General features: G+C 40.5%; 1 protein-coding gene across 3 annotated transcripts in view; it reads right to left on the bottom strand.

The window, feature by feature from the left end:
* POC1B (POC1 centriolar protein B) overlaps window positions 1–21,456 on the bottom strand; it is a 69,425-nt gene that overhangs the window by 24,878 nt on the left and 23,091 nt on the right. For 2 of the 3 annotated variants that reach the window (XM_019545260.1, XM_019545259.1), the window contains exon 8: window positions 16,971–17,057. In XM_019545260.1, coding sequence (XP_019400805.1) covers window positions 16,971–17,057 — 87 coding nt within the window. Of the gene's footprint in view, window positions 1–13,873; window positions 14,415–16,970; window positions 17,058–21,456 lie in introns of those variants that run through there. The other variant, XM_019545261.1, reaches the window with a different exon arrangement.

The raw sequence follows: 21,456 nt of genomic DNA, 5'->3' as shown, positions 1-21,456 counted from the left end.
GAATGTAATAAAGGCTGGTTTTCAACTTATCTGCAAATAGCTGCAGGAAGCTCTTTAAACTGAGAAGGATAGATAACACGAAACCATAGAAACATTCCCACTATTCACAAGTAAAATAAAGCAGCCAATTTTAATTTACAGTAAATCACTTCAGACTATATATGCACACACAATTAAGAACAGCTTTGAATCGTAACTTGGCCTTGTCCATATACTAAGCTCTGACCTGAAAGTGTTGTCTGATATAAAATATTCAGCTATACAAAACTTCCTCTTAGCCATCTTAGGGGACAAATGTTCTTTTTTAAGTAAACAGAAACACAATAATACATAGAAAATTAAGTATTTAGCCAAAAAACCCCTTTATTTGGCCAGTGCTGTATGGAACAGTGTTCAATCTATATTCTATTGCAGGGGTCAGTAACCTCAACTTGCAAGATGTTGGTATACTGGGGCAGACGTCAGGGGGAGCCATGGAGGGGCCCAACCCTTGGTGTGGCAATACAGCTCCAGCCCCTTCCACAAGGCATGCATACCGAGCAAAATACAGGTTTCTGTCAATTTATGCACGTTCTTTATATGCAAATTTGCTCTTATGCAATGAACATATTTAGACCCATAATTCATTATATGTGAGGTAAATTTGCTCTTATGTAATCAGCATAGATGCCCCCCTGCTCAAGCAGGTAAGTCTGTGCAGGGAGGAGAAAGGGCTGTGGCCCTGCTCACCCCAGCCTCGCCAGCAGCGGCCCCAGGGGCAGCTGGCGCCAGCTCCCTGCAGCTGCTGGGCTGCACCGTGTCCCGTCTGGGGCTCAGCCCAACCCCTGGGCTGCACCATACCATGGTGCAGGCAGGTGGTGTCAGCTGCTCCCGGGACCACTGCAGCACTGGCTGGGGTGAGTATAGATAAGAGGAACCCCCCAGGTGGCACAGGAACACAGCACTCACCCCAGCCCCAACTGCACCAGCCCCAGGAGCAGCTGACACCAGCTGCCTGCACCAAGGCACAGTGGAGCCCAGGAGCAGATACAAGTGGGGACAGGCAGACCACGGTGTAGCCCAGCGGCTGCAGACAGCTGGCACCAGCCACACTCAGGGCCGCTGCAGCTGGAGTGAGTGCTGCTCTGTTCCCTCTGCTTTGCTGCCTTGTGCAGCCCCAGGAGCATCACCCCTCCCCCTGCCCCTTCCCTAGTCCCAGCCTTACTCCTTCCCTCACCACTATGAGAACCTATCCCTATTTGTTACATTGTAAAGTGGGTTCACTTTATGCAAATTTGATTTATGCACCATTCTCCGGGAACATACATACAGCATACATCGAGGGGAACCTGTAATTTCCACATGCTGAGCTCTGGTACATGTGCTGGGGGTTGCCTACCCCTGTTCTACAGTTCTATTAGAACTTCTAAGGTATAACGCTAAAAATAGACTTTAGAAGAACTACCATACAAGCTTACCTATGTGCTGCAGGAAAACAGTGGCTATTAATTCAGTGATTCACTGTAGAGATACAGTTGAGTTCTTCACTAGGTAATCTTTACCTCTTTCAGGCACCTAGCAGATAAAGCCACCTAATGTATTTAGATCAGTCATTACTGAACAGTGTCTATAATAGGAAAGTCTATGTATTACATTCAAACAACAGAAGAGTATTTTTCTGAGAATTACTTAAATGCTTCTGGCCTGACTTCCTTCGTATTAATCTGGCTTTTTTATTTGTCAATACTAAATCACACAATTAAAAGTATTCTAAATTACTGTTGTTTACCCAAATATAATATGGTCCTGAATTTAAGATAACCCCCTCCCAATAATTATATACATGGAAATTACAATTTTCCACGTATAGAATCTAATTATTGGAGGACTGTCTTAAAATTCACCCCACCCCTACTGCAGGCAGTGAAGGGACAGGTGATGAGGGGGGCAGTAATGGGGAAGGTGGGGTTCAGATAGTGTGGGGGAACAGTAACAGGGCAAGCAGTGGGAGGTCATGGGGAGGCAGTGAAGGGAGGCAATAGGGAGGCAAGTGATGGGGGCCATGCAGCTTTCCCTCTGCCACTTGCCCCCCCACCACACTTACTCCCCCTTGTGCCTGCCTCCTGCAGTCTAAGGCCCTACCTCCCCTTTCCCCATCTTCTCTATGCCACTTCTCCCTCCTCCAGGACCCGGCCCCCAAAGTCTCTCCCCCACCATCTGCCCTCCATCTGTCTCTCACCTTTTCTTCTGTGCCAGTAGGGTCTGTCCCTGCTGCAGCCTTGGGGCAGAGTATAGCTCCAAGCTAGCCCTGTAGCGGCAGCATGGACTCAATACTACTGCCACAGGGCCAGGCTAGAGCCATGCTCAGTGCTCCAGGCTGCAGTGAGGTTGGAGGCTGACAGCACGGACCAAAAATAAGGGGGCGTGCAACGATGGGGAGAAGCAGTATAGGAGTGAAGCAGGGGCAGCAGGGGCTTGAGGCTGTGGGGGGGTAGGCAGCAGCTGCTGACCTGCTTTCTCTGTATTTGGGGATTTTGTATTTCTCTCTTCTCTGTCTTTCTGAGGGACAGCTTCTTAGAAACCTGGCGTTTGAGGCTGGAACTGGAGCCAGAGCCATGGCAGCTGCCTGGCCCCCCACCGCCTCCTACTCGATTCTAAGATGAGGCCCCCCCCCACATTAAAATAGAGAAAAACCCCGTATCTTTTAATCAAGTAAATATGGCAATTTTACTTGTACTTTAATCAGCTCTCTGGTTATCAGAGTGACATCAGCAAAGCAATCTGTTTAAGACTGATTTAACTTTGATAAGCAGAGAGCTGATTAAAGTACACGTAAAATTGCCATATTTACTCAATTAAAATGGGAGGAGCTCGGGAAACATGCACATATTTTGTGCATCAAATCCTGTCAAGAAAAGTATTTGTATGGAAAAAAAAAAAAAAAAGAAATCACAGGAGACCAGATTCTGCCTGGAAGGAAATAGATGGAGGAGCACAGGATGGGTGGTACTACAAAAGAGATGGTAAGGAATTGGAAACGTAACTACAGTCCTTATACACCCATCTGACCAGGATAGGGCTAGGTTGAACCCTAACAGTTAGCAGATGTAATACACCTGCAAGCCACTCCATTGAGCTACTATACCTTAAGGCAAAATGCTTCTTGGTGACTCTTTTGCACTGTCCCAAGATAGGTGTAAGGAGTCTATGTTCAGTACTGTGCACATGCAATACACAATTTTCTCTTTACACTTTGCAGTTCCAAGGACATTGCCTTAGATGAGAGATTTGCAACCAGGGTACCTTGAGATTCTTTTAAGGGTACCACACAATTTTAGCATTATTAGATATGAAAACATGATTTACAAAATAACCCAGAGATTTCATATAGGAATCCATAATTCAAAACATTTTGATCCCTTGTGGTCTTTCTGAGTTTTCTGTAACAGAAGAATTGCTCTACTAATTTTCTGGAGCCAAAAAAAGAGTGAAAAGTAAGAGCTGGCATTTTTCAAAAAGTGCCTTAAATATAACAGGGGACACCTCGAATCTAAAAAGGTTGAGAACAACTGCCTCAGATCACAGCAAGTGTAACTCATCTTGTTAACCTTCAGCTTCCCTGAACCATCAGTTGGACAAATGCCTCTCAGGTCAGTTTCTTTCTGTCTAGATTACCCGTCAGCAACGGCCCCCAAGCTATTTGGGCATGGGCTAATGAACAAATTAAATAAAAAGACGATGACTTTCCATGCATTAGCTGTTCTGCGGCTGTTCAGTGTCCACATACACACACTGGTCTTTTGGATTCAGCACCAGACTGGGATTCAGGAGAGTTCTGCTTCTGATATGGCATAGACTTCCAGTTCTGTTGCTATTTGTCTGTTCCTATATTGTGCAATTTTATAAATTTTACAATCCAGCCTGAGTAAGCAGCACAGCTGCAGTGCCCTACCACCAGACCAGAGACTAATCGTGACTCAAGAGTTGCAATTTGGTCATTGCCTCCCACTCTGTGCTGGCTCATCTATGTTGCCTGAGGCACTGTGGCTTGGGGGAGAGCAGATGAGGTTTGCCTGCACTCTTCCCTGTCAGTACCTGCTGACTCTCCCTCCATATGCACAAGATAAAGAAAGAGCAGAGTTAGGGCTGCTGCTGTCTCCCTCTCATGCTACTGGGCATAAGGCAGGGCTAAGTAGCACCTTAGAGACTTTTCTTTTCCATTTGGCTGAGTGTAGTGCCATCTACGCATACACAGTAGTAGTTAGCAGGGGTGTGTGAAACGGGCCATACTCAATTTGCATTCAACCCAAAGCGGGGACAGTGATTCGACTCGTAGATTTGATCACTGTCCCCAATTCGATTCGGCCAAATCTGAATCTGAAGATTCAATGCTGATTCAGAGAATCAGCGATTTGGCCATAGACACAGCTTTAAATGTTTTATGTTTTTACATACCTTGAGGAACCAGGTGCAGCTTGTGAATGCTGTGATACTGGGGTGCTAATATGCTACTGTGCAGTAGTGTTAGAATACTGTGCAGTAAGCGTCGCTAAAAAAACTGTATGCTGGTGCAACTGCACAGTAGTGTGAACTACTGCACATTGATTTAGCTCAGTGCGCAGTAACTGTGTCTCATTAATGAACATGTAGACACGCCCAGTATTTCCCAACTTGGCATCTAAATCCCCTGACTGCCAGGGAGGGGAAAAAGAAAAAAAAAAAGAAAAAGAAACAGTACTGTGTAATGATGATAAACTGTACTTCAGCACCTGACCAAAACTTTATTAATAAAACATTACACTTAAAATGGCCGATAAAGCAAGGTTTAGGAAAGGACAACATGTCCTTTAACTGTACTGTCAGCATTATCCTAAGTGAACGAAATTTTAAAATTTACTTTGAAAAACTAAACAGAAATGCTTTTATAAGGTTTTATTTAATAACTGGAATATGGAAGGAAAGGCCACATTAGTCCACAGAAATACTCAGCTTTAGTAATACATAGAAGATGTAGATCAGGCTGCAAAGCACAATCTTCCATGCAGCCTCATATAACACCAGCATGGAATTTTCAGAAGCATTTAGTTAGCACTGCCCTGACTTTACTAAAACTGGCTTAACTAGTGAAGAGTGGACAGGAGTTTTTACAATGTGCTGCAGTGGGCACAGAATTAGGCTACAACGAAGACCTTTTGCGAATTACATCCAAAATATCCAAGAAACTTCTCTCTAGAGTGGTCTGACATAACTGATGTTCTCAACATCTCTTCCTTTAATTAGTAGTCTATTAAAAAATTCTGTCAAAACATGCATGTTGCTCAGCAGCAATTAAGATACTTAATGTGTCGGCACATTAGATAAGTAAGTTGGAAGATATACGCTCTGTTTGGCTGCATTAGAAACAGAAAATTCAGCACTGGTACTACTCTGGACATATTTTTTAAAATGTCTTACAATAGTGCTATTTTTTAAGTATTTTGATAGCTTCCTATGACATTCTGGGCTGCTACTGTGAAAGTTTGAAGAATAAAGCAACCCCCGCACCCAATCACCAAAACTGATATACATACCTATATCAGGAAAGGTATCCTGGATTAAATAGTCCTTCAAAGAATACCAGACTACAGTTCAAAGTCCCAGCTTTGACAGACCAGCAAATAGGGTCAATTGGGATTCACTGGTTATTACGAGAGTTAGAAAATAAAACATATCCCAAACTAATCCTTGATATTAATATTTTAGACAAACTTTCACTTAACTGATGTGGCAACCAACAATGAAAAGTCATTAAACTAACCATGAAAGTGTAATTAAAACCAACAGTATTCCAACTTGAATTTGGAAATTTGAAAAGCATTCAAATGGACAAATGCCAAGTACTAGAACTCCTCAATTATTCTTAATAACCACATGATTCATTTGCGTCTTGCTCATATGTATCCTATAGCAAACAGATGGCGGCTTTTGGCATCTATCTAGAAGCAAGTATACAACCGTTTCTGTCTCCACCTTTCTATACAGGGAACCCTCTCACTGGGCAGACTATTTTATTTTGGAATTGGAAAGTCCTAAAGAAAATAAAACAGAAACACTGAAAAGAATATTTATTTTAAAGCCAGTAGTGAATCTAATGAAACATAACTGGCTTGTCTTATTCATAGCATCTACCAAACTCTTGGAAACGTTGGCTCACCTCCTCCCCAGATGTTTTACAAAAATTACATTTAAAAGACAGATGAACAATGTTTATGATGATTTAATATTTTACAGTTAGAGTTTGGGTAAACACACAGATACACACTAAAAAGGAGAGAAAAGAAGAGAAAGCCAATCTTGGTATGGATTATCATTCCCTTTGTCCCTTCAAGGAGAATAAAACATGAGATTTAAACATTACCATATACACAAGCATTGCTCAATTTTTTTGTCCGCTGTCCTATTGTTCTACATAGTACCATAACATCTTACTTACATAGCAACAATGTCCACATGAGCAACTATCCAGACTTCACATATTCCTCTATATCAAATTTACTAGGTAGACCTACACACTTTGGAACAGACCCCTTCGAATGTTCCCTCAAAGTCCTGGCCCAAAAAAGAGACAACACTAGCCCCATTTCCCCCCCAGACTAACAAACATCCTTTTACTATGATGAATTTACCCTGGCAGCTGTAACAGAAATATCTTTTTTCTAAAAAGCCATCCCTCAGAAATACAGAGAAGAGAGCAATATTAAATCCCCAAATCCCAAATGCAGAAAAAGCAGGGACAGTCTGTAATATTACATGCTATCTTTATGGTCCATGGAAAGTAACACACATTAAAGCAGGGGTCATCAATGTTTGCCGGCAGTGGGCTGGAATGACCCAGCTCAGGTCACAGGCAGGCCAGTACTAAGACCTGGTGCAAGCAAAGCTCCCCCGCCATCAAAACCCTGGCGCCTGGCTCTAGAGCAGTGCAGGCAAAGCCCCCTTCCACAGAAGCCACAGTTCCATAGGCTAGATTTGGCCTGTGGGCTGTAAATTGCTAACCCCTGCACTAAAGCATTTTTATTAAAAAGGAGTGATGCTCCCTCACAGAGCTTCTAGAGACGTCAATCACACTGAATGCATGAGCTGTCTACACACAAGATACTGATATTACAAACATTAGCCTAGGTTGTGTTGTTTGGTTTTTGGTCTTAAGAGTCCACTTATGGTACAGTCCCTTAAGATAGGCAGCCTTGGTATAGTCAAAATGTTCCACTTAATGTAGATTAAACAAAATTAGGTGCTTAATTAAAACCTTAAAAGATGCTTTAAATAGAGATCACTGAAAAAACAATGCATCAAAATTGCAATTCCAATAATAGTAAATTCTGTGCTTTATAAAGTAAATATATTAACAATGTATTAGACATACATTTTATCCTAGTTACAGGGGCAGAACCAAGATAAAATCTTAAAACCACCTATGGTAGAGGCTGGCGGACACAAAAAAGAACAGCGTATTGTTGCTACATCATTATTTTTTTTTATTTTGTTGAATGCTCATAGCATGCATTAAAGATGGATAGAAGACCTAAGCCACATATGTAACCAGAATATCCAGATTTAGCTAATGTATATTTATTTTACAGTAGAAGATATTGACTTTTTCCTATAAAAATACTACAGTAACATGATCATGTGGGGGATGTAGGATTGTTTTTATTTAGGAATACAGGTTTCTTTCACTTTATGCGGGTTCTGTATGTGCCAATTCGCTCTTATGCCAGGACCCTTTTTATACAAAAAATTCATTATGTGCAAGGTAAATTCACTCTTACGCGATCAATGTGGTGGATGCCTGCAATCAGCTGCTGTGTGCGGTGCATTGTGGAAGTGATGTGCACCAAAATATAGTCTCCTGTGTGGATCTGTGCTCCTTGCTCATTGTCTGTGACACATGCTTCCGTAGCTGCAATCCCTATTGTGGTAACATTCACCACCACTCTGTGCTTGTGCGTACTGTCTGCTGTTAGCGAGTACCAAAACTGCCTTGTAAAAGTGGTAGAAATGGGCCTGGGGGTCAGTACAATTGAGGTTTTGGAACGCAACCCTATTTGTTACATAGTGAAGTGGGTACTCTTTATGCGAATTTGACTTATGCACCTTTTTTCCAGGAACACGTGTACAGCATAAACTGAAGGAAACCTGTACAGGGACAGAATTTTCATTGTTGGATCAGCTCTTCTAGCCTAATAATCCATTTATCACAGTATTCAAAACCTGATCCTTTAAAAGAATGTGAAAATTACATATTGCATTTGATGAAGATGTAAGAAGTGCCATACTGGGGCCCACCAAGCCCAGCATCCTGTCTCATAAACCTCATAAACTTATTATCTACCAATTTTTAAATAATTAAATACTAAAAATCTTCAGCTACATTTATTTGTGCTGCTAGTTTCAAAAGTCTCAAATGGGGGGGAAAGAGGGGGTACGGATTTGCAAAAATGCTGAATGCTAACTTCATTATTTTCCATTAAACTAAACAGGCACACAAATGGCATTTAGATCAGGAGTAAATCATCTTCTAGGTCAGCAGGAAGCTCATTATGGGATGACAGTCCAAGTGACAGAAGCACTTTTCTGTGAGTGCTAAAGTAGTAATTTCCTGTGTGAGAGACTTGCTGCTGTTCTTGCATTCCTCAGGGTACAGTTCTTCTCAGAGGATGTTACTCTTCCACAGGAAGAGGAAGGAACCAGTTGTTATTGGATGTGTGGGCTGATAGCTGTTGGGCATTTTCTACATGCCTCGGAATCAGCTGTGAGAACTGTGGATATGGCTTAGATTCCCAGCCCCAGTTAAAAAAAAAAAAAAAAAAAAAAAAATCTTTGGCTGGCACAAGGTCACAGTTTACAAATACAGTATCTCAGGAAGTTAAGGCAGAAATAATACCTGGAACTTCTAAGCCTCCAGTTCCCAGAAACATGCCGATTGCTAAACAAACCACAAAATGAAACAGATGAACTTAAATATTCTTTAAATATTTCACCAAAAACTATGCTTTGTTGATCTAAGATAGTTTCTGTAACAACATTCTGGCAGATCTAAATCACCTACATAGCTATCAGAAAATACTGAATTTCTTTTTTAAAATATTAAGAATTAATTTAGTATGGCTATGGCAACAGCTAATAAGCTATGTCATTATTGAAAAAAGAGGCTACTTTGTTTTTTTAAATGAGGAAGCCTGACTTTACCCGGGTATGAGAGAGAAAGAATTCACAAGTCAGAATTCAGTCTCCAGTGAAAACCTGACATTATCTCAAGCTTCATTTGACTCCAAGCATAAAATGAAACTTATTATTAATGAACAGCATGGTATGTATTATTACTTAATTACATAACGGTGCAATGCACATTCCCCATTCTTTTCTAGTTATATGCCATATTAGAGTATTATCACGGCAAAACAGTATTAAGATCTCATTCTTCTCTTATTAAGGGTCCCAAGTCTTCTATGTATCTAATTTTAAACTCTAAATTATCATCACATGCTCTAGCATACCTCTCAGAGATACGCTGCACACTAAAGATTTTGATGCATGCATCTCTGGCATTGGAATTCAAATCAAACCCCATGCTTAAAAAACCCTTAGTTGCTACTCAAGTTTTGGCTCTGGTTTGACTCCCAATGCTGGTATACCATTTTCAAACAACAGCTAGCTCTGATGACTATTTTCTATCTACATCTATCCAGGAAGTTAAATCTTTTCTTTTCAATGGCCTCCTTGAGATCAGTTTACTGTAAAACGCTCTCTGTATGAGGACATATATTAAATTTTGCACCCGAGTATTCTCTGGAAAATAGGAAGAGGCAGTTGATGCAAAAAAGGTTGATGAAGGGAGACTGGGACCAAGTAATTGCTCTACTGAAGCTCTTCCTATGCAGAAACTCATTCTTCCAGCTGGAGGGATTCCAGCTCAGACTACTTGCCAATTCATTTTCACAGTCAAGCACATGAAGTGCAACAGTCCCCAGGTTGTTGTTGTCACCCCCCCACCCTTAGTAGATGGCTTTGGATTTCCTTCTGAAGGGAATGTGCCGAGGCTTGTATCAAAAAATATGACCTGTTATGATGGGAGGTGGCAAACAGCTGAATCTTCACGGTCTCAAGGGCAACCTTGATGGTTATGAGATGCAAATGGTTATTGTGCAATCTTTGTTATAAGGACACCGTGTTTCTGGGATGAACGGATTAACAATAGTCATTTTGCATGAATGGACACGCTTGCAAGGGGCTGGCTATGATGCAAGTTGAAAACAAACAATAAAAATCTTTCTGCTTTTAGCATTTAGAAACGCAGACACCTACCATTAAAAGTATGGACTGCATTGCATCGTTTCACCTCTGAATAATAATTTCTGTGCATTAACTTTTGTTTTTAACCTTTTCAAAATTATCATGCTGCCTCTGTAAATACATCAGTTCAATCACTTAAACATTTTTTTATATCTTCCAAATTAATCCATTTCTTTCTTTTGAAAGGCAATGGTCCTTATCATTCTACAGAGACCAAAAAAAGTCCTTACCAACTTGTACTTCTTGGTAACTTTGAAAAGTAAAGACAATACTGAGCTGTTCAGCATTCTTACTGGGCGCATCTACGCATGCCTCCGACTGAGCAGTTGTTACTGCACAGTCAATTAGTACTTGCTAAGTTACTGCATTACTGCGCAGTCCCAGCAGCAGATGGGTCATTTCCAAACCTATTGCACAGTAGCACTGGCATCAGTTTGCGACAGCTGCCACTACATCATCATAGTAATGAGCTATGGCACTGTATCTTATTGCTACAGCGACATAGCGTCTTGTGTAGATGCACGCACTGAGTAGGAAAGATGGGAGAAGATGAGCAGCATTTTGAAATGGTCTTGAATAAGGCTGCTTTATCTTTCTTCCATATTAGTGAATTAATCATCTTTATAGTGAAAACCAGACTAAGTATTTTCAGGTTCTTTTATTTTTAAAACTGTAATTTATAAAGAATATTAGGAGCCAAAATGCTAATGGATTTTTTTACAAACATATTTTAAATTTAAAAGTCAATAGATATATGGGAAATCATGGGCATTATTTGGGAGAACAACAGACAAATTATTTTTTTCACATTTATTTTCACAGTTATAAAATTCAGTTTCTGACCTCTTAATTTTCATACATTGTATTCTTTCATGTATTTTCTTTTTCAAATCTCTGATTTGAATCACAGTTATGAGACAGCTATGAATTGGTTTTGCAATAAAATCTTTTCATTTGGATATTTCGTTGCTGCAGCACTGCTATCCTCCCATATTATCTCTCTTTCTCCATATGCGTCTTGTCTACAAATTAATATTATGTACTGCTACAGATCTTCAGGGAGAAAAAGGTTCAAAGACAACAGTCTCTTTTCTATCAATGTTAGAAATGTGAATTATTCTATATATCCTATGTGAGCCAAAACAAATCATGAAGAGATTGCTATACTTACTTCAGTAACACAAGGCAGAAACCAGGGGTGGATCCAAAGGGAGTACAGCCCCACTGCACTCCTATTTTGCACTGGACCACACTACAGGAGCCTCTGGGAAACTTTCTCAAGTCCCAAAAGCAGGTGAGAATACCTGCTCCCTTCGCTCCTGTGCTCAGAGCCACGTCCCTTCTCCTCCAATCCCCCACCCTACCCAGCTGCTTTCCCTAACCCAGACATAGAGGAAGCTTCAGAGCTGCTCCTGCCTGCTGCAGCTGGGCTACACAAGGGCTGGGCTCAGCTGGGACAGTAACAGTAACAATGGAGGTGGGGTTCCCATGTCTTGCACCCGATCCTGAGGGACCAGGCAGGGCAGGGGTACCTACTCCTCCACCCATCACCATTGCTGCTGTCTTGTCACATTCCCACCTGAGCCCAGCCTCCACGCAGCCCAACTGGAACAAGCAGAAGCAGATTTGAAGCTTCCCCCATCCCTGGGACAGCGAGGAAAACAAATGGCAGGCGGGAAAAGAGGTGGGGAGGGAACATGACTTGGACCACAAAGGGGAAGGGGGAATTCTTACCTGCTTTCAAGACTTTAAAAAGTCCCTGGAAGCTTCCCCATGTGATCTGCCTGCACCAGCTGGAAGCGGGGAGGCAGCCATGCCTGCAGCGCAAGTTTGCTGCTCCTGCATCCCCCTTTGCCAAATCCTAGATCCACCTTTGGGCAGGACAAAACTAGTAAATCAATTGTCCATGTTCAAGTACTGGCTCCATGACTAAATTCAAACACACAGTTCAAGAATTCATAATGCTTTCGCAACTAAAAGAAAGGAAGTAACTGCCTACTGAAGGTTATAAGCAGGTTCTTCATTAGGACTCTGACTTTTGTCCCTACCACTAAATCACCAGAGAAGTGTTACCAAGTTAGATTTTGTATCAGGGTGAAAATAATTTTGTTTCACCTAATTTAAAAACATGGATATGAAGTTCATAAAATAAGGCACCATAAACAGGCTAATATTCAGAACAGTTTTGACCCTTTATAGAAAAGCCCCCAAAAGACAATACACAACAACATTCTTTTAGACTGTGGCTTATTTTATAGCAGTTAATTTAAATTAAATAAACTGGAAAATGTAATTAATTAAAGGTAAATTGGCTTTAGTGAGTTTACCACATAGAAGGGAATACCTCTTGGCTCTGTTAGAACTTCCCTTCAGAATGGTACCATAATACTTTCCCAAACACATCAACAGCTAAGGTCTCTAGGAAAGGAATTCAACAAGGAACCTGGAGATAAGGAAGAAAGGGGCTAGAAAGAGAAGCGAGGGCAGCCCTCCCATTTCTTGTGAACCTTGTCCAACTAAATTTAGGGGGATTTGATTATATCCCCTCCCCCCCAAGCAGTACAATGATTCTTGGTATATGGAAGACCATACCCCATATACTCCGGTGGTCACAACAAGCCATTTTTTAAATGCCAGGGCCAGTGCGCAGTGAGGCTAGGGCCTACAAAGTTTATATATCCACCCCTAAACAAAATCTCTAAAGATTTAGATCAGTTCTAACTTCAAAGCAGCCAGGGACACGCACCTCACAGGCCAAAAGAGCAGGGGCTGCACTACTGGGGGCCATGGGCCCCATAAGCTGTACGTTCCATGTATGCACACAGGCCCCAAACCTTGGCTGCTGCTACAGCCAAAGCAATAGCAGCAATGGCAGCCAAGTGGGAACCTAAAGCTACATGTTAACCCCTGTGTGGACTGCATGCAGCCCATTGGCTGCCAAATGGAGAGCCCTGGTTTAGGCAATATGGAACTTGAGTGAGCCTGCTGACTAGCCAACAAAGTTACTCAAAGTTACTTCATTAAGTCATTCACAGTGGAGCGAGCTATGGAAAGGGATGTTAAAAACAGCAAGAAAGGGTTCTACAAATGTCAGACTAAAAAGATAAATTAGGGAAATTGTTGGCCCACTGCTCAACAGTGAGGGTGATCTATTAACAGAAGCTGCAGAGACTTAAGTGGCTTACTGACTACTTTCCCTCAATCTTTGCTAAACAAAACAACACCTGAAAACAGCAACCAATAAAACAAAGAATGGGAAAGGCTGAGAATCAGTGTAAGTAGATGTCAGAGAGCTTTTAACAAATTTGAATGAATTTATGTCAGCAGAGTCTGATGCTGAAAAAAAATCACAGAGCCTCTGGCAAAGTCATGGATGACAGGCAAGCTCCCAGAGGACCGAAGGAGGACTAAAATAGTGTCCATCTTTGAAAAAATGAGGACCACCCGAGGAAATTATAGATTAGTTGGCCCGACTTCAATACCCATACAATATTGAAGCAAATTATAAAACAGAAAAAGGAGAAAGGAGCGATCAGTAGCAGTCAACATGGATTTGATGAGAACAAATCAATACCAAATCAACTGCATTTCCTTCTCTGACAGGGTAATTAGTTTATGGATAAGAGGAACACAGTGGATACAGTATACCTGGACCTGAGCAGGGGCCTGTTCTTGGTCCAGTAGTGTTTAACATTTTTAGGACTTGAATACAGAGCCTAATGATCAAGTTTGTAGATGACAGAACTAAGAGGGGGCTTGCACAGAGGTATTAGAATTCAAAAGATTTTAGCAGAAGTAGAGAACAAGAATGCAGACAGATAACAAATGAAATACAAAGGCAAAATATAAGATGCTGCACCTAAGGATGGAAAACAGAATAGGTGGACATCAACTAGGCAGTGGCATTGTCAAGAAAAATCTGAGGGTTATGGTTCATTAGAAGTTCAACACGAGTCAGCAACGCAATCCTGTCATGAAAAAGCTTTGGGCTAAAGTAAGAGAAGTTTTATATGCAACAGGTGGGAGGTGACCTTACCATTTATTCTACTTGGAGCCTGCTGGGCCTCACCTGGATGGCTTAGGAATACTGAATGCTGCATCTGTACAAAAGATTGCACCAGACTGTCTTTGAGGTCCTTTCTCATCCTATGACTATGACATCTATGACATGACTCCTTGCTTTCCCCAGAATAAAGTTAAATTACTCCAAAGAAAACATACACTGTCTACACCCCAAGACAAGTGAACATTTCATGACAAGTTGGAAATTTGAACAAAAGCTATAGAACATGAGAAGCTGCGGTACAAGACAAACCATAAACACGGAAAATTAAGTCACTAAGAGTCACCATTAGGAGAGGAAAAGTGAGAGCCAGATTAAGCCAGAAGGGAAAGCGGATAGGGAAGAGATGGGTAGACAACAGATGACAGCAACCTGGAGGAAGGACAGTCGCATGTAGGGCTTTCCAAAATAAGGAAAAGGGGGGAGGGGGAAAGAGAACCTGGAGCAGAAGTAAAAAAGGGAAAAACCCCAAATACTCGCACCTTCAGGTCTGATTCAGTCTAGTGAGCACGGAGAAGTAATCGCTAGCTACAGAATGAGTCCCAGATACAAAAATGCAGGTCTCTGAAAGCCAGACGTGAAGACATTGCAGATGGTGGATTTTTTTAGAAACAGAAGGAGTTACAGAGCCAGAAAGAATAAAGATGGAAGGCCATAGGCATGCGTTTGGGGACTGTGGCACAAAAGGAACAGAGGGTGAACAGATGGTGACTGAAGGAAAGCTGAGGTTGAGGCAAATGTTATTACAGATGAGAAGGCCACAGTAAAGGAGGATGGAAGTGTGGACTCTGGATTTGTGCCAACGGAAAAAGGGAAAAGATTGGCATAGAGAGAGGAGGAGGAGAAGCAGGCAGACAGGAACTGTGAAGGGGTGCAAGTAATAAGGATAGGGGAATAGGTCAAGAAAGAGAAAGGTAGGAAATGGATGGTATAGTATGATAGAGTGGTACAGTGAGAGCCATATGCAAGCAGCAGAGGGACAACATAATATCAAGGAAGTTCACTACCGATAATGTCAAAAGGGCAGTGTTTTGCAGTTATTTCTCTTTTAGTAAGTCTAATAAAAGGCTGTAAAGTGAAAGAGATGCTGTCCAAAAAAAAAAAAAAATATATAGAGTGAAAGGGATACTATGAGTGGCACATTAGCTTTTCATTTCATCATTAAGCCCTATTGTGAAATCTGTGCCCAAATGTTTCATAAAGCAGTACTGGACCATTTAAGAAAAAGAACAAGATGAAGCTGATACAATAAAATGACTGGGGATCTTTATAATATCATTTTTATTACCTTTAACTAACAGAGATTAACTCTGAGATCAGTGCTGAATGTGTGTGAAGTAGGGGAATTCAACATGCTTTGAAAAATTATAGATGGAATTCATTAGTTATCCTACCCATTAAGTAACCCTTAAGCTGTCAAGACTACTTATGATACTTATAAAAAAAAGTATGCAATAAAGTGGTTTATTTTGACCCCAGTTACGCTAAAGAGCCATTTCCTTGTTGGAACTGAAAACACACTACCAATATTGCTAGTAAGTATCAAAGCATGCAAAGTTACAGCAATCTTTGCCAAATATTAAGACTTTATGTGGGGATTTCAGTTTGGCAGGGAATTGGAGAGGGAGGTAAATAATCCAAGCTTTTACAGTGCTTTGCATCCAGAAATCTTAGAGTGCTTAACAAATACTGAATTATCCTCACAACCCATCTGGGCATAGGTGTTACTATCACTATTGAGTCTATGGAAACAAAACTGATCAAATGATCTATCAGAAAGTTTGTAGCAGAGCAGAGTGCAGAATTCACATCTATTCCCTAGTCCAACTTCTATCCATAAAATCATTCTTTCAGTCCATAAGTCTTGATGTGCTTAATACTGCCCAAGACATATTCTTTACAAACCATGTCATCAAAATTATTAAATTCAGTGGAACTATTTCAGAGCTATGTTTAAGGGGAAAAAAAAGTTCTCACCCTAGAAAAAGAACTCATTTTAACCTAACTCCACATCTTTTATTACCCAACACCAAGTGCATTTTTCTCCTCCTACGAAAGCACCATTTAAACACTGCCTTTCTTTCCTCCCACACTTCAGTGTTACATGAAAAGTTAATACCAAGAGGAGTTAATCCTATCATTCTTTCTTAGTACACATTTTTTATTTTCTGGAAAGCTAGCAGACACCATAAAAGGACAAAAATTAAAACATTAGTGGCCCTCTGTCAACAACATTATACATTATGTTTTCCATTATATTACTTATCTGTAATTCAGCTTAGAAAAATCAAATGCTTTGTAACTTAAATTTATAAATATATGACACTGTAATATCTTAGTAGCCAGTAATTAGCTTCTCCTCAATACCATCACAGAAAGCTTATGCCAAATTAAAACTTCAGTACTGTACCATTTTATCATTAACTGAAAATTGTGAAAGGAAACGTTACCATGAGGGCTAAGATATTTAACGCTCTGAACAATAAAACTGTTTTTTGGACTGGGACTATACTTTATCCAGTTAGCAAATTATATATTGCCACTAATATGTTAATTTACACTATGCTCTGTCCTTTTTCCCCAGGAAACTTACCGGAGAACTGAAAGACGAGGAAAAACCGATATCTGTGACAGGTGGATCAAGCGTTTGCAAATCAGTCACATCAAAGTTAGGATTGATCTGTTGAAAATGAAATTGGAAAATGGAAAGTCATTTTCTTACAACAGCAAAAAACAGAATCAAGGTTAAACCCTTTAAGATCATCTGTTATACAAGTCCACCACTATTAGCAATATAAAATAAACTGTTTCTAGTCATCTTTCTTTAACCCTGAAGGATGCAGATATAAGTAACAATTTTTATCTGATCTGGCCACAGAAAGTAGTTCATAGCTGTGACCAAACAAGTGCACAGCCGCAGACAGCTTAAAAAAAAAGGGCCAATCAGGTGAAAGCCCACATTGCATGAGGTACCAGATAAAGACCTTTCAAAATGTAGCACCTTCTGTTTACTTGTGTCTACAGAGCTGCCAAGCCTGTTACTGTTTTCAGTATGGGAGTGGGCAAAGGGAGTGGAAGGAGTTCAGTCCAGGGTTTTTTCACCCACCTTGGAGGGTGGGGTGGGTGTATTGGAGCCCCCCTCTTCCTTCCCCCATCCCCCCCCCCCAGGATGGGGGAGCTCCAATTCATCCACCCTACCCTTCAGCACCAGCTGAGGAACCCCAAGAATAAGTTCCTTTCACTGGCTCTCCCCACCACCTTCTGAAAACAGCAAGGACTGGTAGAGAGCCTGGCTATTGCTATGGGAACCTAGCTACAGGCTCCCAGCCTGCAGCTAGATTTCCCTCTGCCCTGGAACCAGCAGTGAATTTGTTTGGTCTGGGGTAGTGTAACTCAGAATGTTTTTCAGAAATTGTTCTGAATTACAGCTGGGAGCTGCACTTCCGTCTGCACCCAAAGGTATAACTATGCAGTACAGAAACAAACACATTATACAAAGACAAATTGTAAGCGAATCATTTATGTTTTTATTATGAATTTCAAATACTCTGAAAACTGAGGCAAGGGCTCTTACGTTTAGTGTAGCAGTTAGGAATCAAGCAGCTCAGTTTTACAATAAATTATGAAAATGTATTGAAAATAATGATTATAAAATTAATTTTAGCAGTTACATCATTATAAACAACATCATAACTGTATGATGTTCACAATTCAAACCAACCACCAACGGATAGCTAATGATTTCTGAATATATGAAATCCAAAACAATATTTCCTGCTCCCCATCTTTCACATGGGTTTCTAGATTTTGTCTCAGGTAATCTGAAAACAGTAATAAAAAGGGAAGCATGTTGTTTTGTAGTCTGTTCTACAAAAGAGTCCTTGTAACATTTTTGTACAATAATCTCATCATTTCTCTCTCTTGATGTGTGTTCCCACTATATGCAATAGTATGTAAACATTTTACAGGAACCTAACGTGAAACTTAAGTCTAATGCTACAGCCTTTGAAGCAATAACTACAAATATGACAAAAACAAACACCACTTACTTACACCTCTCCATGAGTACACAAGCCTCCCAAAGTAGATGGTTCTCTATCTGCAGAGCCCAAGAATGACAAAACACGGCACGCTCAGGACTTAAACTATCTCCTTTGCCAATTCAGGTATTCATAAAGCAACCATGAGAGAGTAGGGCTACTCTCTCAACAGCAAAGTCCATAAAAACATCTGTCCACAACCTTAAAATGACTTTCAACTATGTTCAAAAGAGAGGAGTTGTCATTTCAGAATGTGCATTAGCTGTTACAATACAATTGTTAGGTTGCTCCGGTAACAGCGCAAATGATCTAAATTACTGTAATTTTAATGAATGAAATAGGATTACAGTTATAAGTTTTACTCCATATATATTTCTAGTGTACCATACAGATGTGCTACTTACATCCTAACAGTTTACACTGGTTTCATTCCATACTGATAACTGTTAACTTCCATCCATAACCTAAGCTCCACTCTCCAAAGTCATTTAGACATTTAAAAAGCAAAGATCTAGCCGCACTGTAGTGTACTATATAATGTAGTAGTAAAATACCCAAGCTAGCTTAGGTACTAGAAAGAGGCTAGCTGTAGCAGTGCAGAGACGCATGGTAAGACAAGCATAGCTTCACGTTGTTGTGACTCCTGATAAATGAGCTATCTTAGGTATCTATACTATGCATACTGAAGCATAGACTTAGCTTAAAACTCTTTGAAAAGTACTTTTTTTCAGACGAATATTTTTTCAAGTCATGAAGCAACATTAGTTTCTGTAGTAACTGAACTGTGTGTATAGAAGTCATGATGTCTGACAAATATGCAAACACTGTTTCAAGCTGAAATATTTTAAGCTGATTGATACAAAATGCTATATGCTGTCTGAAATCCACACAACAAACTACTGGAGATTGATCCTCTCAAGCTACTAATTTAAAAAAAATCATTCAGCAAGTCATTAGCTATGCAAATTGGCAAATAAGATAGAACGGCTTACTCTATAATTTTAAAAAAATCACTTTCATTCATTAAAAAGGAAACTACAGGAAACATTAACATAGACTGTAAATGAAATGTAAAAAACTCATCTTTCATTAACCTCAGGGTTTTATATATGGCTAACTTTCAAGTGCCTGCTCCATAAAATCAACAGCAAAGTCTGTTTATATGGCTACTTTTATGGCTCCCATCACCATAATCTCTTTCACTATCATCACAATCTTTGACATGTTTGTCCTCTTAACATCCATGAAATAGGGAAGTACTATTATAATCATTTTACAGATATGAAACTGAAGCATAGAAATGTTAAATGAGTTTGCACAAGCTCGTACAGGAACTCTGTGGTAAGGCAGGAAAATGAACCAAAAACTCCCAATTCCTGCTAATGCATTAGTCACTGATCTCTCACAGTTAGCTTTGAGTAATTCTTTTGCAGAAATTTTGATTTTTACTGTTCTTTATGTTATTGCTTGTTTGGGTTGATAAGGATGTATTGGGTAGAAAGGGGATCTCTGTATTGCAAAGTTGTTGGTTTTTGGTTTTTTTTAATAAAAAGGTCTTTTCAAAGATAGGTAGATTTTTCACTAAGTCCTTAAAATGGTCAGACTCTAGATCAGCCTATTGATATATAAAAGTTTGTTTCATGCTTAGGTTCCCTCAATCAAAAATGCTTTATCCCAGTTCACGCAATTTTTTCCTGGTGTTTTGTGATGGTTTTGGGTAGGTGGGAAGGTGGTGACTGTCAGTTTAATCTTTAATCTGTTGTGTACTTTAATTAAGCCAAAACTTTAAACTCACATTAGAAGCTGACTGAGAAATAACTGGAAGAGCTAAGATCTGGAGAAAATGGGCAGCACTATCAGGTGGAGCTTAGGCTTCTGGGGAATTCAGATTAAGTTTCTAAGATCTTTGTATTTTGTTTAGCAAGCCACAATACACTGGGATAATGTTTAAGGAGCTTTTGCTTCATATTCTATTCCACTTGCTGTTTCTGTCTCTTACTTTAAGCTGCCCTGAGCCTCTGTTGGGAAGGGTGGCATATACAGGCAGCTTACACCGTTTTGAGTTGCAATGTTTCGCACTTGCAATGTTTATGAATTGACACCCTGTTTCAACTTTGACAGCAGTTTCAACTTACAACGCTTGATCCGATGCGACGCCACACCAGCAAACCAGTTCACTGTGTCGCTCATCTCCCTGGAGAACATCTATCCAAGCTTCCTTGGACACTTTCTTTAAGAAAGCAGCTAAGACTCCAGAAAAACCTGCAGCCAAGACTCCTGAGAAGACTCCAGCCAAGAACTCTTCAAAAAGTCCAATCAAGAGCCTTTCAAGTTCATCCAGCAATTGATTTCTTTTAAATAAAGTAACTATGGTTGAAACAGCTAAGAATAAAATATACAGATTCTGTTGGTTACCTCCCTCTCCCCACTAGTTTTTTTTTTTTTGTGTGTGGCACAACACGGCATCATTCTTGAGTGGCCTGTTTATACTGCCATAATAAAACATAATTATGCATCATATAGTTGAATTTCACCATCATGCAGTTAAGGCTGAGACTATGGAATCTCTCTGTAGTAGTGGGTACTGGAGAGAAGAAGGTAGAGTATAGGTGCTCCTGTGGAATTCTGCCTTTGGTGAGAAACAGCCCTTACCATCACCATACTAGAAGTGATGTTGGAGAGGACTGATTGGAGCCAAAGTAATTCTGAGCCATCCACCATGACAATGAATCTAGAGTCTTCGGCTTTATGGTGTCTTCAACATGAAAAATACTGTAAAATCAGCTATCTCCTCCTATTCAGCTTAAAAAAGAGAATGAGGGAGGAAAGACACTTACCACAGAATCAATGAGTCAGAAGGGACCTAGACAGATCATCTAGTCCGAACCCCTGCCATGGGCAGGAAGGAGCACTGGGCGTGGGAGGGGTCATAAGACCCCAGCCAGGTGCCCATCCAGTCTCCTCTTGAAGATCTCCAGGGAAGGTGAGAGCACCACCTCTCTGGGAAGCCTGTTCCAGGCTCTGGCCACCCTTACCATG

Source organism: Crocodylus porosus, unplaced genomic scaffold, assembly GCF_001723895.1.
Source record: "Crocodylus porosus isolate Cpor-Errol unplaced genomic scaffold, CroPor_comp1, whole genome shotgun sequence".
NCBI classification, from domain to species: domain Eukaryota; kingdom Metazoa; phylum Chordata; order Crocodylia; family Crocodylidae; genus Crocodylus; species Crocodylus porosus.
This window is presented reverse-complemented; position numbering and strand designations above follow the sequence as displayed.